General features: G+C 45.1%; 1 protein-coding gene across 1 annotated transcript in view; it reads left to right on the top strand.

Annotated features, from left to right (window-relative positions):
- Positions 1–18,248, top strand: part of MORN3 (MORN repeat containing 3) — a 360,155-nt gene that overhangs the window by 203,044 nt on the left and 138,863 nt on the right. Inside the window, exon 4 of the mRNA XM_069619586.1 lies at positions 15,630–15,789. Within this exon, the coding sequence (XP_069475687.1) occupies positions 15,630–15,789 (160 nt within the window). The remainder of the gene's footprint in view (positions 1–15,629; positions 15,790–18,248) is intronic.

The raw sequence follows: 18,248 nt of genomic DNA, 5'->3' as shown, positions 1-18,248 counted from the left end.
GCGCTGCAGTGTACAAGCCCCACCCAATGTCCTGCAAGGGCAGCGCTGCAGTGTACAAGTCCCAGCCAATGTCCTGCAAGGGCAGCGCTGCAGTGTACAAGTCCCAGCCAATGTCCTGCAAGGGCAGCGCTGCAATGTGCAAGGCCCAGCAAATGTCCTGCAAGGGCAGCAGTGCAGTGTACAAGGCCTACCCATGGTCCTGCAATGGGAGCGCTGCAGTGTACAAGTCCCACCCAATGTCCTGCAAGGGCAGCGCTGCAGTGTGCAAGGCCCGGCCACTGTCCTGCAAGGGCAGAGCTGCAGTGTGCAAGGCCCACTCAATGTCCTGCAAGGGCAGTGCTGCAGTGTACAAGGCCCACCCACTGTCCTGCAAGGGCAGCGCTGCAGTGTACAAGTCCCACCCACTGTCCTGCAAGGGCAGCACTGCAGTGTACAAGTCCCACCCAGTGTCCTGCAAGGGCAGCACTGCATTGTACAAGGCCCACCCACTGTCCTGCAAGGGCAGCGCTGCAGTGTACAAGTCCCACCCAATGTCCTGCAAGGGCAGCGCTGCAGTGTGCAAGGCCCGTCCAATGTCCTGCAAGGGCAGCGCTGCAGTGTGCAAGTCCCAGCCAATGTCCTTCAAGGGCAGCACTGCAGTGTGCAAGGCCCGCCCAATGTCCTGCAAGGGCAGCGCTGCAGTGTGCACGCACAGCCAATGGCCTGCAAGTGCAGCACTGCAGTGTGCAAGTCCCAGCCAATGTCCTTCAAGGGCAGCACTGCACCGTACAAGTCCCAGCCAATGTCCTGCAAGGGCAGCGCTGCAGTGTACAAGGCCCACCCACTGTCCTGGAAGGGCAGTGCTGCAGTGTACAAGTCCCAGCCAATGTCCTGCAAGTGCAGCGCTGCAGTGTGCAAGTCCCAGCGAATGTCCTGCAAAGGCAGCGCTGCAGTGTACAAGTCCCAGCCAATGTCCTGCAAGGGCAGCGCTGCAGTGTGCAAGTCCCAGCCAATGTCCTGCAAGGTGCAACTCTTCCAGTGTGCAAGTCCCATCCAATGCCCTGCAAGGGCAGCGCTGCAGTGTACAAGTCCCAGCCAATGTCCTGCAAGGGCAGCGCTTCAGTGTACAAGGCCCACCCACTGTCCTGGAAGGGCAGTGCTGCAGTGTACAAGTCCCAGCCAATGTCCTGCAAGGGCAGCGCTGCAGTGTGCAAGTCCCAGCGAATGTCCTGCAAGGGCAGCGCTGCAGTGTACAAGTCCCAGCCAATGTCCTGCAAGGGCAGCGCTTCAGTGTACAAGGCCCAGCCAATGTCCTGCAAGGGCAGCACTGCAGTGTGCTCTTCCAAAGCAGTGGCGTTGGACTTTTCACAGCTAATTACAGCAGCTGGGCAGCTTGTGTGCTCCTGTGAGCACATATGTCCATTCCAACAAACATTGATACGCTGATGGCATTCAACAAAATCAGTTACACGCATATTTCCAAATGCATAATACACAAGGGATGCCCATTTCTCTCACTACCCCATAAATACCACCATCCATACATTAACCTGTTGTCTCCCAGCTCAGCTCGGCAATGACTGCCCCCCTCAAGCATTATAATGACTGCTGCATGTATATGCTCCCACACCCATTGTCTTACATTCTTTGCCCTCACAGAAATATCTTCCTAGTCCATGTGCTCACCCAACAGTCTCTCAACGCTGTGCTCTCGCCTTCACAGTAACACTTCGTGGGGGGGGGGGGGTCACTATAATGAGCCAGTGACTTAATCACGTGTCCTCACTATCCAAATAGCGCAGACTAGGTCTGATGCTCACCTCCATTGCCTCCCAACGGTATCAGCTAATAATGTCCCCATACATAATGCCCCGTACATAATGTCCCCAAACATATTGTCAGCAGGAAAAGCCTTTGGCGACATTCTATATGGTGACATTATGTATGGGGACGGGTTGCGGGGGGTGTCCCTTGCTCCCACTGTAATAAAAAAATAAAACTCAGAGTTTGCAGGGGTGTCCCCTGCATATTCAATGTAATAATGTCTCTGCAAAAAACAGCAACTTTCTTGTCAGGTGACATTTTTGCGGGGACATTATTACATGGAACCCTGCCAACCCGGTTGGCCACCATCACAACAATACCACTACCTAGTTCATAAATTCATCTATTGTGGCACAACCCTGTTACCCCATACCCACAATAGACCTAGGTATGTACCCACAGTACCCCCAGTCTAGTGCACCCTAGCAGATCCATTCTGCATATCATCTGTACTCACCCTGTGACCCAAAGCAAGGAACACTAGCCCCAGGTCACACTCTCAGATAGTCACGCCGTACCCCACAGTCAATCCTCATAAAAACACTCACCCAATATCATATCCTCAAATACTCACACAGTGCCCCACATCCAGCCCTCTCAAGAATACTTCTGCCAGGTCATATCCTCACATACTCGCCTTTTAAGGTTTGTGTAGTCTTCACACAATCACTCTCCGAGTTAATGTAATCCCCAATGTCCTTGATCCATGCTGTGGTCCCTAAAACAGACTCTTAAGTCCCTGCGCTCATCTAATGTCTCCTCCTGACAGGCCCCCCCACTTTTTTATCATTCTTAGTGCCATACATTCAACTCAAAGTCTCACATGGGTCTAGCCATGTGTGGCCACAACACTTACATTACCCACAGGTCATACACACACCCATTGCCTCAGTGTTCCGCTCACAATCACTCCTTTAGGTCTTATAATTACCTGCCATGAAAGCTCGGGTACTCTAACAATAACAAACTCCAGATCATGTAATCATAGCAGGGTTTGTAATTAAGATTCAAATGGATTGTGTCCTTCCACGTATTCCTCATCTTAGATATATTGGCAAGTCTGCTTGCAGCTTTAGAAACGTTTTTCATAGTATCGGGCACTGTGCGTCATCAAGTCATGGCCCATGACGGCCTCAGTCCTGTTCTCGGCAGTGACGTCGAGGCTGCTATAAATAGCCGGCGTGGTGCCCGTTGCTTCAGTGCCGTTGCTCTGTATGCTCAGCACGCTTCAGGCGGTTTATCGCCGCTGCGATTTTTCTCATTGCGTATTTTGAATTTTCGAAGTTCATCGAAAATGTCTACACCGAAGACCGTTTTCAGATGGTGCTCTGATTGTGCCGCTAAAATGTCCATTAGGGACCCACATTGGATCTGCCTGTGGTGTCTCATTGTGGACCACAGAGTTGTCGACTGCAGTTCCTGTCAGTCTATGATAGTGTCGGCCTTGAGGGAGAGGAAGGTGAAACTCGTGTTAGGCAGACCCCTTTCTAAAGCCCTTTCTACTATCCCTTCCAAAAACAGGTAATCCGATGAGTCCAGGGAGGATTCCCCTGTGAAAAAGCGCTCCAAACATTTGATACGCTCAAGATCCAGATCTCGTCATTCATCCTCATCACATAAAAAGACAAAGAAATGACGCCATTGGTCGCGGTCACCTTTTTTGGGCTCCTCTCCTGACACACAGGTAAACTTTCCTAGCAAGTCAGCGTCTTCTGCTGACTGGGAGGAATGTTGTCCCCAAATGCTGGATGTTTTTCAAAAGGTGTTCCAACCCCCCCTTTGAAAGAGCCCAAGAGGGCTTCAGAACCCACTGTGTCTAGTAACACCAGCAGGGTATCTTCCAAGACCACTACTCATGCACCTAATAGCCCGGGCAGTAAGTCTCCTCGGCATCCGTCGATGGAGTCTTCATCTCTCTAAATTGAAGCCTAAGAGTTCCTCCTCGACTCCTTTAAAGGAGCCGATATCTGGCTATTGAGGCCAGTACTGCCAGAAAAGCTCTTAAAGTTGTTGATGCCTCCAGTGCCTCTAACGCCTTCGACGTCCTTGAAGACTTCAAGGCATTCTATCGACTTGTTAAAGTCCTATAATCCTTTGCCCAAGGCTGATTTCTTTAAGATCATGGGGTCGATTTATGAGGAGGTGGAAGTAGATGATTATGTACTACCTTTTTAATTTAGACTATGGCACTCCCAGTGTACCTGATGAGTTAATCTCAGAGGAGTCCAGATTGCAAAATCCTATGGACAGTCTGAAGGATGCTAGTGGCTCACACACCTCACCTGAGACAGGTCATACAGACCCCTCATATAGAGCAGTGATGGGTAATGTCACATAATATCTAGGATGGGGAAATCCTGTGGCAATCCTGGAAAAGGATGACCTTACAGACATCCTGGAAAGTGGACCCCCAAGGGAGTCTGTTTTACCCTTCCACACTGCTTTAAGAACCAGTGTTTTTTTGGAAAACTGGTTGAAACCGGATACCACACAAGCAGTCAACAAACATCTGGCCAGGAAATATAGGGCTGGCTCAATAGACCCATATTTCCTATCAAAACACCCACTTCTGAGAGCTTGGTGGTCCAAGCAGCCACGTCAACGTCCAAGGCTGCAGCCTATCCCACTATCCCACCGGATAGAGATGATAAAAGGCTTGATGCCTTAGGGAAGAGGGTATTTTCTGCAGGCAGCATGGGCCGCAAAGCTGTAAATGTGACTTGTGCCCTGGACAAGTATGCACACACCTTGTGGGATGTGATAGCATTGGCCATAGATCATACCCCTGAGGGGGAGGAGAGAGAACGTTTTCTTAGCCTGGGGCAAAGTGGCAAGGATGCCATGCGCCAATCTCTCCATTCTGGTCTTGACTCTGCAGACTCGGTAAGCAGGTCTATGGTGGCAACTACTGTTGCTAGAAGATTCGCTTGGTTAAGGAGATCAGGTTTTGCACCCGACGTCCAGTCAAGAGGACATGCCTCTCAGTGCTTTTCAGCTCCAATGCCGATGAGACCCTAGAAAAATTACAGGCGTCCAAGGTGGCAGCTAAATCATTGGAAGCAGCGATAGGCCAGCCTCAACAATCTCAACGGTCTTCCCACAGCAGGAGGGGTTGGCCTTTTAATTTCTACTCCTCAATTGCTGGAAGAAGAGGCCAGTTAGCACAGAGGGGCCAAAGAAAATCTCCCTGTGGCTCACTAGGAAGAGGAGGGAAACTCCTCTCTTAACCTCTGCTTCTTTGCCCTCAGCTTCAGCAACAACCCAAAACCCCTTTGAGTCCTTGTCTCACAGGACTATGGTGGGGGCAGGCTGACTCAGCATTTGGAGAGTTGGTGGGGAATAACCTCCGATGCTTGGGCACTGCATACAGTGGCTCATGGCTACTGCCTCCCTTTATTAGGAAGACCCCCAGATTGTCCTCCAGGGGGCAAAGCCTTGAAATATCCGGATCTGCTTCGCCTACAGGAGATATTCACCCGGTTGGAGAAAGGTGCGATAGTCTGTATCTGTAGCAGACAGCAATCAAGGTTGGTACTTTCCCTATTTTCTAATCCCCAAGAAGGTCTCCATCCCACCCTTGCAACATCTTTCCTTAGTACCTATGCACACACTAGTGTCTCCACTCTCCCTTTCCAAGTCATGTACTGAATATCTCCATCATGAAACTCCACTCTTCTCCAAATCATGGCCTTACCCAGAGCCACCCAGCCTGGTGTGCCAACTGGGGACTGGTTTCTATCATGTTAATGAATGGGGCAGCTCATGTAAGACTCCAAAGGGCTGTTTTCAATCATCTTAGATCCACATCCTTCGAGACCCCCTACTAGCAGATTTCTGCTCTTGTCACTCTACGGAAACTGCTCTCATGAATATCTCCAACTTCATTGCCTCTGGTAAGCACTTCAACCTATCCTCTATCCTTGACCTGTCTGCTGCCTTTGACACTGTCGATCACTCTGATCTGTTTAATATGCTCTTTCTTTTTGGGATTCGCAATCGAGCCCTTGCCTGGATTAAATCCTACCTTCCACCTCGCTAATTCTTTGTCTCCTGGAGCAAAAACACCTCTCAACTCACTCCTCTGACTGTTGGTGTCCCACAAGGCTCTGTCTTGGGTCTGCTCCTCTTTATACTACACCTCTGCTTTTGGCGCACTAATCTCCTCCTTTGGGTTCTCATACCAACTCTTTGCAGACAACACCCAAATCCTTTACTCTTTTCCTGTACTCTGCTCTATCAAAATGTCCAACTGTCTCTGCCATTAAATACTGGATGGCTTTGTACTCTCGGATGGGAAACTGTACCACAACAGAGGTGCTTTTCTTCCCTGCCAAATACTCTCTCTCATCTCTTCCCCTGCCTGTCCAATTCCCATCTGACACTCTCCCCTTCTCTTCTTCTAGAAACCTCTGCGTCATCTATGACCTGTCTCACACCTTCTCTGCTTTCATCTCCAAAACTGCAACAGTGGTTTGCCTAAACCTCCTAAATATTAGGAGAATTGGGCCTCTTCTTCCTTTCAACACCACCAATCATCTCTTAACCATTCTTGTCTTCTCTAAACTGGACTACTGTGCCAGCATGCTCTTTGGTTTCCCAACTATGCTTTCTGTCCATTGACAAGATCATTAACTTCACTACCAGAACTCCCTGTCTTCACACCTATTTCCTTGTACTGTCACCAGGCTAGATGGCTGAGGATGCAAAACAGGGACAGATTTTACTTTCTTCTCCTGGTTCACAAATGTATCCACAGTAAGGCAGCACAGTATCTATCCAATTCTATCCAACTCCACAAACCTTCTCCTAATCTCTGCTCTGCCTCCTCGGCTCCCCTTGTGGCTCCTCGCACTCCCTGGGCTTCCTCTCGCTTCCGCTCTTTCTCTCTTCTTGCTCTACCTGCATGGAATTCTCTTCCCCAGGACATCCAAGAAACAGTCCACACAGATTTGTTCAAAACCAAACTAAAAGCCTACCTCCTCACCTCTGAGTTACTCTCTTAATCTATCTCTCATCTGCCACTAGCTCACATTTTTCCACGCCTCTAACCTGCCTCTGTCCCTCACTTCCTCTGCCTCCACTCTAGCACTTCACCCATCATGGTCACATCCTGAGAACAGCTGGCCATACCTCCTACCTGGACTTAGAAATGTCTAATGTTGATTGTCCTTAATCTACGCAAGTCCACCCATGTATTGTCCCTGGTGACAATTCCTTTTTCTCCCCTCCACAACCTGGTCAGAATGTCACTTGAACTCTCCCCATTATAAGAAACTCGCTGCTTACCGTCAAATCCGATTTCTTATCTTTTCTACGTTCTTTTGTGTTCAACAGAGAATTGTTCCTCCCCGTGTGTGTGTGTGTATGTATGTGCATATATATATATATATATATATATATATATATATATATATATATATATATATGCACACATCTGTGAAAAGACTTGGTTAAAGGGATGTTATGGTTAGGTTGCACTAATAAAAACATAAGAAATTCAGTGAAAAAACATTTTTAAAGGGATGTTATGGTTACAATTAAAACTGAAAAACCAGAGAAATTCGCCAGTTATGGTAACCTAAACAACCATACCTTACTCAACCACCATGCACTACTAAGACTAACACTCAGGACATCAAAGATGACATCACAAATTTCATTGAAGACATCACATATGAAATTAATTTTGATGAAAAGTCCTTAAAGGGGTTGTGTTTATAATGTTGGTAGCAAGATGCCAGGGGTGATCAGGGGACTTAACATGAACTACTTACTGTATTAAAGAATGTATTCATCTAAGCAAAACATTATATTGGAGCATTGGTGCAAATCCATGCAGCGGTTTGGGCTGTAGCCGCGAGCAAACATTTTTTGTATTGTGTCTAAGATCATGAAAAGGGGGGGCTAACCCGGGTGAGGTTGTCTATGAGGATTTCAAACATTTTGGCGCCCCCCTATAACTTTGCCCCCCCCCCCGGATGAAAACGCATCAAGCTTTGCATAATCATTCTGAGCTAGGCATACATTTCTTTTGCAAGGTTTGGTGAGGACTCCCCAGCTCTAATACACACATAGAAAAGAAACCTTAAACTTTCTGTTATGGGAAATAGAGATACTTTCAGAATAAGAAGAAATAAGACGTGAAATGTGTTTTATGTTTGTATCAGTGTCAGCAGCTTCTTGGGGAAAACAGTGTTTTCTGCAAACTCAGTAAGGGTTGACATTTTCCCCTTCAATTGCAGGTGTGGCCCTTAAATAGTGCGGGCAGGTAATGAAATGGCCCATGGGGCACTCCTGTCCAGGTGGGGCGCAATAGCACATTAAGGGCCTGATCCACAGAACGTGTTCCTATGGGATTGCGCCATTATAAAACACTTCCATGAATCAGGCCCTAAATATGAGCATAAATAGCCCAGCGGCGAACGAACCAGCATGTGTATTACATGGCTTCCTTTCCCCCCAATAACAATTTCCGTGTTGTTTTTCTGTCGATTTGCAGACATTTTTTTTCTCTTTATTATACTTTAAAAAACATTTTTGTATCTAGCAGACCTTAGAGGGGGCATTGAAAATTCAACTCTCTCCCGCCGAAGTAAGTCGATGCCCCCCTCCAATGGTTAGCCTATGCTGATGACTTGGCCCTATTAGACCTCACCCCACATGGCTTGCAGGAAACTCATTAGTGATGAACACCTGCAAGACGAAAATTATGGTCTTCACACCAAGATATAAGAAATTGAAAAATTCTCTATGGTTTCTCAGTGGGGAAGTGATCGAAATTGTCCACACCAGCAAATCTCTGGAGATCTGGCTCGATGACAAATTTAGCGGCACTCACCATGTAGATCAGCTTCAGTTAAAGATCGCACAGATAGCGGGTGGAATTCGTTCACCCGCACTCAGGGAAGGTGGCTACTCCGTGTGGATCTTGATAAGGCAGTATGCGGCTAAATTGCTCTTAGTATTACTCTATGGGCTGAAGACATGGGCTATGGAGGGAGGCTTTCCATCTTGAACAAACTGGAACACTCAACTTTTCGGAGATTACTTAAGATTGTACCGTAATTGAGGCCCTCTACCTGGAGTTTGGCATTTATCCCATAAAGTCCAAAGTGAACTTGGGTTGTCTCTGTACATATTGGAGACTAGTCAACGCATTGCCTCGTACACTTACGGGGCTACTGCATGACACCATTACATCTAGAAGTGGCCTAATGAAGTCTGGCTACATAGCTCATATGAAGAGGACTGCAGATTACTGGCAGACTCAGTGTGGTGTTGACCCTTTGTCTTTGAGCCTCCCTAATTTTAGGAAGGACATAAAGTTCTAATGCAGAAGGGAACACATGGAGTTGGATCTGGCATCTAAATCCTCTGCCGCATTGTTTTACACTTATATTAACACGCGGCCCGGATTCCCCAGATACATAACTCAATGTTTGGGAAATGATTGTGTCTGGGGAGTATCTCAAGGTCCGATTTAACGCAGTGACGACTCAAGAAGTTATGGGGGCCTGGCAAAAAATCCCCAGAACAGAGAGGGTATGCCTCCTGTGTGGTGTTCCTGGCATTGAGACAGGAAGACATCTCCTAATAGAGTGTGTACGTCTTGAGAGGCACAGACATCAAGAATTTAGATCTGCTGGCATGGATGGGAATTCCACTGCCAAAGAACTGTGCTGCATCTTCATGAGTGGAAATCCTGCTGCCTGTATCTTACATATGATTGTCTTCTGGACACAGATTCTACCAATGGTACAGAATCCGGGGCCTGGAGTCTCTACATGTCACTTGCGTTTGGGGGATTGTGCGATGAATTCACATTTGTTGTGTTTTTTAGAGATGTATGAATGCATGGATTGTTTCTTACGGTTTCTTTTTTAATCTGCCATGGTATGTATTAAAAGTTGTATCGTCAATTGTTCAATGCTAATCAAAAAATAATGGTCAATTAAGTCATCTTTAGCAATTACAAAACAGAATATCACATCATTATCAATACATCAATCTCATAATTCTAATAATTAACGCAATTCATTGGAAGGAAGAAAAAAAGAAAGGAGGATCCTAAAATGTTGATATTAAAAGGGAATTGCAGACTTATGAAAATGTTTGCTAATCCTTTGGCGACAAAGGTCCCTTATGTCGCACTTCCATATACATCTCGCGGGAGAGGGCCAACATTAGGAAAGTAAATTGTGCGCAGAAAGTTGGCGCCACTGTAAGCATGCTGTGGAATCTGTAAAACAGCCAGTGATTGAATGCGAAGCAGCTTCACCACAGCGTTCGCTACATTTGCAAACATTGCCCCTCAAAATGGAAATATGGAGGAGTGCTGGTGCTATCTAATCTCAGGCAATAACTTTCGATTAACCTGTGCAGTTATTAATTTTATGGATGCCGTAGTGACTGACATATCATTCAATCAGATAATGTATCGAATTGTTTGTCAAATTGGCGGTCTAATAATGAAGACTTCAGGCGATGGTTGTCGAGCAATGTTGATCAGATAATGTGTAGAGTGAAAATGTAACGAAAAGTTTGTTCTTCTTTTTCTAAACTAATGTAACAATAAAAAAAAGTTTTACATTTTTTTTTTTTTAAATTACACCGCACGGAAGTTGAACAGGGAGACACAGTAGACCCTCAAGGGAAAGGAGAACAGGGAAAGACATGTCTAGGGTTTAAGGAGGAACAAATCCTATGCTTTTATTTTCTGTTTCCCTTACTCACCGCAATCATGCTCCCACCGGCCCCGAGGGTAATACTGAAGGGTCGGCCTAGCATTCTAAGGTGGGCCAGTTCTTGTGTAGCCGAACCGGCCTAGTTTGATGTTTTGATGCACCCTGCAGCTGTTCGTTTTGACCAATCTTAGCGATGACATGTACTTTAAAATGCACAACCCCCTTAGGTAGCACTCAGTTTATCACCACAAAAGTAAGAAATTGCCATTTGTGATTATGGGACAATTGTTTATATGTGTGCCCCGCCCCGCCGGGCCAGGCCCGTATGCCCTAGTCTGAGACGTTGCTGTTTTATTGCATCACAACACGTTATTTACCAGGTGCACGGAATCATTTCTTTTACAATTACTTTGCATAAATGGGACCTGTATTGGAACACAGTGTAGCCTTTTTTTGCAGAAATGCTTTGCATAGAGAAACACGTGCCCTTCTGTGCCTTCTTTCCTCTGGAATAGATTTTATTTGCACAAAATAATGTTGCCGGAGTACTTTAAAATACCCGCGTTTAAGGTTCCCCACTCCATCTACACCCCATCTACAGCTGTTTCTGTCAAATACATGCACATTTTGTATTTGAATTAAAAATAGCATATCTTTTGCAATCTCTCCACTACCGTTCCGCCATGTTCTAACCTCCGCACACCTCGTTCCCGCCAGAAACCCTAGGAAGGAGTGCGATGAGGGGGAAAGCATAACGCACAGCTTGGGGCCTATGACGCAGTCCTCAGCGTGTGGCGCTTGTAAACAGGTATGCATGGCCTTCTCGTGGAGAGCAAGAGGAGATTTGAAAACGCTGCCTCAGACTCTGTGAGGGTGAGAGTTGTGGGTTTACAGTGATTTATATAAAATGCCTCTCCATTGCCACCGAGACAGCTCAACCCGCAGAACTAGCTTGACTTTCGTGACATAAACTATTTTGCTCCGGGTTAAAATGCTAAAGGTTTTGGGCCTCCTCCCAGCCAAGACTGCAAAGAATGTTCTCCAGAATGCGCTCATCTCTTTTTTTTTCCTTTCATTAGCGTGTTTCAGTAAAAATACTTTTCACACAGTTTTAGATATAAAAAGAATACAATCATTGCATAATAAGGAAAATATTCATAGCAATAAGAAGTATAATTTTAAAATATCACTTAATATTCAATATTGTAGCATGTTTATTTCATAGACTACTCATCTATTATATAATCAAACAGTAGTCGTTATTACTATCTGTGACATTTCCCATATATTTTTCATGTTAATGTTAATGTTAATGTTAAAGGATATTTGTACCGTGCACTATCACCACCGGAGTGGTCCCCTGGCGCTCTTCATGCCAATTATCATAGGCTAGTGTGAAAGCCTGTGTACACGGGCCAAAGTGCGTGAGGAATGAAATGTCCAGAGTGTCAATATATTGGATGGTATATTTGATTGTAATTGTAATTCATGTTCATAGTATACAAATATTTCATCAACACAGTAGGCCCACTATATATCCTAAGGCAGAAGATACGGTAGGTTTTCATTCACACTGTAGGACCACTATATATTCCTGAGGCAACAGCTTCCTCTAGCGGTAACAGGTGAAGCGGGTAGTCTCTACTGTGCAACTTGAAGTCTTATTGTGGCAATAAGCCCTGGGACTGCGGGCCATTACTGCCTAAGGTAATGCCCGCAGGGTCCATAGTTACGTGAGGGCCTTAACGAAGGTCCCGGAAGCATTACCATAGGTGGTAATCGCCCGCAGTTGAGGGGTGTATTGCCATTAGTACCCTGGCCCATTAGACCGGGGTACTAACGTTGCGTTTCACAGCAGGGAAAAAAAAAGTTTTAAAAAATGGCCGCCGCGGACAGAAGACATAGTCTGTTTTCTTTTTCCGTTGCGACCATAGTAAACAAAGAAAATGGCCACCATGGAAGGGGAGGAGGGACTACGCGTAGTCCCTTCTCTCTTTCCATGGTGTCCATTGAAGTAAGTAGAAAAGAAAGTAAACAAAAAAAATAGCCACCATGGATCAGGGACTACACGTACTCTCTTCTCCCTTTACATGGCGGCCATTCCGAAATTAAAATGCTGTCGGAGCTGGGAGCGAGCTGCACGTTGTTGCGTGATCGGGTTTACCATCCCGTAAGGCTCAGAATCCAGCTAACCAAAGCTAAGTGTTTTTCTTTTTTTTGCCACCCCGGGAGCTAATGTTATATGAGTAAGGCAACAGCTTCCTCTAATGGTAGTAACAGGCGAAGCGGGCGCAAGACGCCTTCGGACTAACATACATCTGGCCTTTTAGCATATTGTATGCTGGAATGCTGCTTTGCATTCATCTGCCCCAGAAAGCAGTTGTTTTTAATGTTCATCATGAACAAATGGGCTAAGTAGTTCAAGCCGTTTCTCTTTTAGTCTAGGGCAATAGGTAAGAATATGTTTGAGTGTTTCAATGTTATTGCTGTTCAAGCATAATCGACAAACTCTATTCTCTCTGGGTGTATTCGAATTGGGGCCTGTTATCAGCAAATCTGACTAGCATATAGAACCTGCTAACTTGCGGTCCTGGACATTTCAGCATATAAGGCTGAGGGATATAAGTCTCCAGAACATTCTCCTGCTAAGAGCAATAGCCTTTCGCAAATTCAAGATTAGCACAAAAGTCCCAACAGAAGGCCTTCTTACGCAATTGGGTAGTTAGTAAATGTAATTCCAGATTCCAGTCAATGGACCACTGTATTTTCTCAGCGTAAGTGGTACAACATTTATTTAGGCCTACTAGTTTCTTATTTTCTAGATCGCCCAGTTCTGTAGATAGTAATGCATAGATCGGAATGGTGGATTGCTTAGTTTTTAGCCAAATGGTCACTTTTCTGATATTTAACGAAGTGGCCAAGGAGACAAGTCCTAATTCCAGTCTTAAAATGCATACCGGTACACAGTTAGGTAGATCCATGATGCGTCCCAATAATGTTCCTTCTAATTGTCTGATCCACGTATAATTAGGTAGTGCCCAGGATTCATGGCCATATAAAATGGTAGGCACCAAGCTTTGTTCATACACCAAAATTAGGCCATTACTTCTAAAGCCATGGTGCGTATATACAAATCGAATTATGGAGCCCAATTTCCTATGTATTATCAATGGACCCCATCAATTCCATCGCCTATTTTTTTAACGTGAAATTAGAGAACCCAGATAAAAATGGGTAGCTGTCAACTCGATTGTAATGTTTCTCACACATAGAATTGTTCTTGGGGAGCATTTTTTGGGGGCGAAATACATCATTTGAGTTTTCTTCGAATTAATCATGAAGTCATTCGCATCAGAGTTTTCAGTTGGTGCTGAAATCACCCTTTTAAGGACTATCTGTGTATGGTCCATGATGATTATATCATCTGCGTAAGAAAGTAGGGGTAGGGGTATGGTGCCCCATTTAGGGGGAAATGTTCTAAATCGGCTTAAGGAATCAGGTAGATCCACCATATAGAGGTTAAAGATAAGGGGTGCCAATCCGCACCCCTGTGTTAATCCTCTATTTGTCTTTATTAAACTCGTAAAATGTCCCATATCATTCAGACGCACCCTAACCTCTGTATTAGTATGTAACTGGCACAGCATATTGAGAAGGCCCCAATTTTGCAACTTTGCCCAACGTTTGATTCTATTTATGCAGTCAAATGCTCGGCTATAGTCCACATATACAACATACAGTGGAGGACCGTGACCCGCTTTTGCTCGGTTAATAAGTGTACTCAATATCAACAAATTGTGGCCGGTCGAGCAGCGACAGCAAACACCTATCTTGCGTAACATGTAATCAGCCCCTCTCATGAACCCATATCCGTAGTGATCTTAATACTATTTACTATTATTTATTTATTTATTTATTTATAAGGCGCTGAAGTCCGCAGGCATCAGGGCGCACCAACATAGACACCAGTGAGACAGACACAAAGGAGCCGAGACACCAAGAGCTCCAGCAGTATTAAAAGCAGGAAGGGATACTATAGTAGCAAAGATCCTGCTGGATCCCTCCAATATGGCCAAGAGTCGAAAACTGGCAGGCTTGTTTCTTGGGCCTGTCTTGTGTATTGGAATTAATAAGGAATGCTTCCAGGAGATGGGTATCTTAAGTAGTCATATGTACAAAATAATTGCGCAGAACTGGGGCCCAAGTTTCAGAGTCCTCTTTAAGGATCATGCTTGTACTGCCGTCCGGCCGAGGGGCACCTGACTTGTTAAGGGCCTTTATCCGGACTTCAACATCCTCAAAATCATAGTTCAAGATCTCATATTTGTCCGCAGGCGCCTTAAATTGGGTAACCAGCATTGAATAATAAAGTTCCCTAACATGCGCCTCCCACATATCTACCGGGACAGTGTTCATCTGGGATTTGTTGGCCTCACTTATGCTTCCATTTGCCCAGGCCTAGCATCTTTTCGAGTCTTTTGAGGCTAGTACTCTAAGCATATTCTGCCATGTTGTACTTCTAGTTGAGCTTCTCTGTGTACCTTTATCCAGTTATTATATTGTTTTTTAAAGGGTTTAATTTGTCTAGATGTTTCTTATTGTTGATTATTGTACGCAAGTACGGCGCAAAATACACTTGTGCTCTGCTATTGAATCGCCTGTTCCATAGAACAGGCATGATTACATTTTGTAACCATCTGTTTTTAAGTGCTCCCATACCACAGGGCTCCTTTGCTCTTCGCTTTCCTGTGCGCCATTCTTCCCCTACTGTGCAACTAGAGGTAGGCTGGGGCAGTCAGTCACGTGTCATGTCAGCCTGTCAAGAGACTGGCTCCGCTCCAGACCCCCTTCCGGTCTTTCGGAGACAACTTCCTGTCAACCAATATCAATATCCCAACTTCCCCACTACTATCATGGCCTACAGTAACTTGCAAACCAGAATGCCGAGATGGATGCCTCATATTTCGAAAGATTGGCAATAAAATGAGAGAGGGCTGTGCGTTAAAACGCAAATTGATATTTTCAGGGTCACGCAGCATTCTCTGAAGCACAATACATCAACCTGACTGCTGTAGACTGTATAGTATTGCGTGTGTGAGGTCTGCATGTTGTTTTTTTTTTTTACAGTACTCTCTTTTTTAGGGATACGGAACACATTTTTACTCCAACAAGGAATATTACGAAGGGGACTGGAAAGCTGATCAGAGAAGCGGCTGGGGGCGGATGTATTTTGGAAACGGCGACATCTATGAAGGGGAATGGTTAGAAGACAAGCACAGTGGCCAAGGAATGCTTCAGTTAGGTGGGTTTGAAAAGTATATTTTTAAAAAACCTTGATTTTATGTTGCTCCTGCTTTAGTATTTTGTCAGAGATGTACAGTCAACCATGGGGGTAAGACTCCACAAGCGAGCACTGAGTCACAGTTTCTTCCTACCCCCTCCTATGAGATGTAATGACCTGATTACTTGCAGGTGATCTTCGTTACTCCTAGTCCTACTCGTCCTCGTCACAGTACTTACTTCATTATGGGGTCACCGTCCCACTTTATTTTTCTTGCTCCTCCCCCAATTCTTTCGCTTGCAAGACCTATTTGTTTACCCATAATCTGCTGGACAATATTTCCTGAAAACCGCGTTATTGTTATTCTTATCCCCACCTACGTCAGAAAACCCTAAAGATTGGAAAAGGGGTGGTGACACTGACAGTGGCACTACAACGTATACGTATCTCAGTGCACTTTCTCAGGTGAGTCCTGCCAAACAATACAAAACAGTAATCAGTAAAAACCTAGAGGTAGAGTAGTGTTGGATGGTGTGAGTACGATGATGAGGAAGAGTAGGACTAAGAATAAAGAAGATTACTTGTGAGCAATTAGGATGTTTCCCCCCATGTCTCTCTCGCTCATTCTACTCCTTACTACACAAAGTCTACCAAAGAGAGCGGTTTATCCCGCTTTTGGTGCCAGCAATACTCCGGCCAGAGGCTTTTTACTGCAAACCCAGTGACCTTCATTTGGCATGAGTTTATGAGTGCATAGCCTGAAGAGTGGCTTCCCCAAACCTCATCTGCTCCTCTCTTACTTGATACAGTCTGACGTGGTAGATTAATGTGTTCTGCGTGTCCTAGGAGGCTGCCCTCTGTAGACAGACGGAGACTGTTTCTTCCAGATATATGAGAATGTCCTTCTTATATCTAGTAGTCTTATATCCTCTTTTCTCGTCTTGCCCGGTTCAAAAGCGGGCAGAACGATGTGAAATTTCAAAATCCCCTTATGTCTGAGGGATGGGGGTCACAGTGCAAGCTAACGGCCTCAGTATCTAGCACTGAGAAAGGAGGGGTGCAGAAACACCCTGAGTTCCCCGAAGTGCCAGCCTGAGGTCATTGCCCCTGGGAATACCACCTTTATAGTGAGGAAATTGATGCTAGTGGCTCAAAGGGGTGGCATGTGTGACTTGCCTCAAATGGATTATTCTACTTTCTTAAAGGTTTTTTTAAAGACTTTATAAGCCCACCATAGCCTTGCTATTGTTTACTAAACCTGTCCCAATGTTCCATCCACAAGGTTGTCAGGGCTATACTGCACTAATGATCCCTAATAAGGGTGAAACCAGGTGTGTAGTTGTCTGCGGCCTTGAGAAATGTCCGTCTTGGGTTGATCCAGCTATGTGCAAAGTAGCACTGGCCTGCAAAACGAAGACAAAAGACAATTTTCTGGAGCAAAAGGCTTCATTTGGGCTCATTTGCAAACCCACAACACCCGTGCTGATGTGGTTCATGTGTTTCTGAGCTGGAGGTGAACCTCCAGCGATGGCTGCTAGGTGGTGCTGTGGCATGTGTGGTCAAATGGATTATTCTGTATATGTATCACTACTTACACTGGGTAATTCTTTAGTGTTGTGTGATTTATTGTTTGACGAGTAAAGAAAAAGATTCATTTTAACTTATAGCATCTTTTTTTGAAATGTGCAACGAGTGAGATATATTTACATTATATATATATATATATATATATATATATATATATATATATATATATATATATATAGTACATACATTGTCTAATTGTTTTTGAAGTGCCAGAAATATTTATAAAACAACATTTTATAAAATGTTTTTTTTAGTTCTATGGTTTCACAATTTTGTTTTGCTTTACACTATAGTACAGTGGCACCACATGGGTCAGTTAGTCTGTTTTCTCTGTCTTTTGAACACTTCTATGGTCGTTTACATATTTTCCTAAAGGAAAGAGAACTATGGATCGAGGATGTTTTTTATGTAATGTTTGTAGTTTCATGGTTATGTATCTTGAGAATCGGTTGCAGTGTGAGAAGCGTTGATCTTGTCACAATAAGGGAGCCCCTTACCATATGCCATATGAGTGTGGTCAACTACCTTTTTTTTTGCTTCCTGTCCGAAGAGAAGAAAAATCCATGGGGGTTATGCGTAAACACCTGGTACTTGTACCTGGCGGAATGGGGGAGGGGCTAGAGAGGAGTAAAGGCGTCAGAAAAGGAGTAAAGGCGTTTTTCCTGCCAGAAGGCGGCCACCTTTATGAAGTAAGTTGTAATTAGGAAGAGGCACCATACCTGGGGAGAAATAGAAGAGGCTAACTGACTGTGATCTGGTGCCTGTGCGCAGAAAACCGGACGCCCCACCTCAAAACATGCCAGCAATGCATCCAGACACCAGAAGTGAGACTGCTTAAAGGCCAGTTTCCCCTCTCCCCGGCCATAGGACCCTTATGAGGTTGTGGGCCGAGC

This window comes from Ambystoma mexicanum, chromosome 10, assembly GCF_040938575.1.
Source record: "Ambystoma mexicanum isolate Mex_15411 chromosome 10, UKY_AmexF1_1, whole genome shotgun sequence".
NCBI classification, from domain to species: domain Eukaryota; kingdom Metazoa; phylum Chordata; class Amphibia; order Caudata; family Ambystomatidae; genus Ambystoma; species Ambystoma mexicanum.
This window is presented reverse-complemented; position numbering and strand designations above follow the sequence as displayed.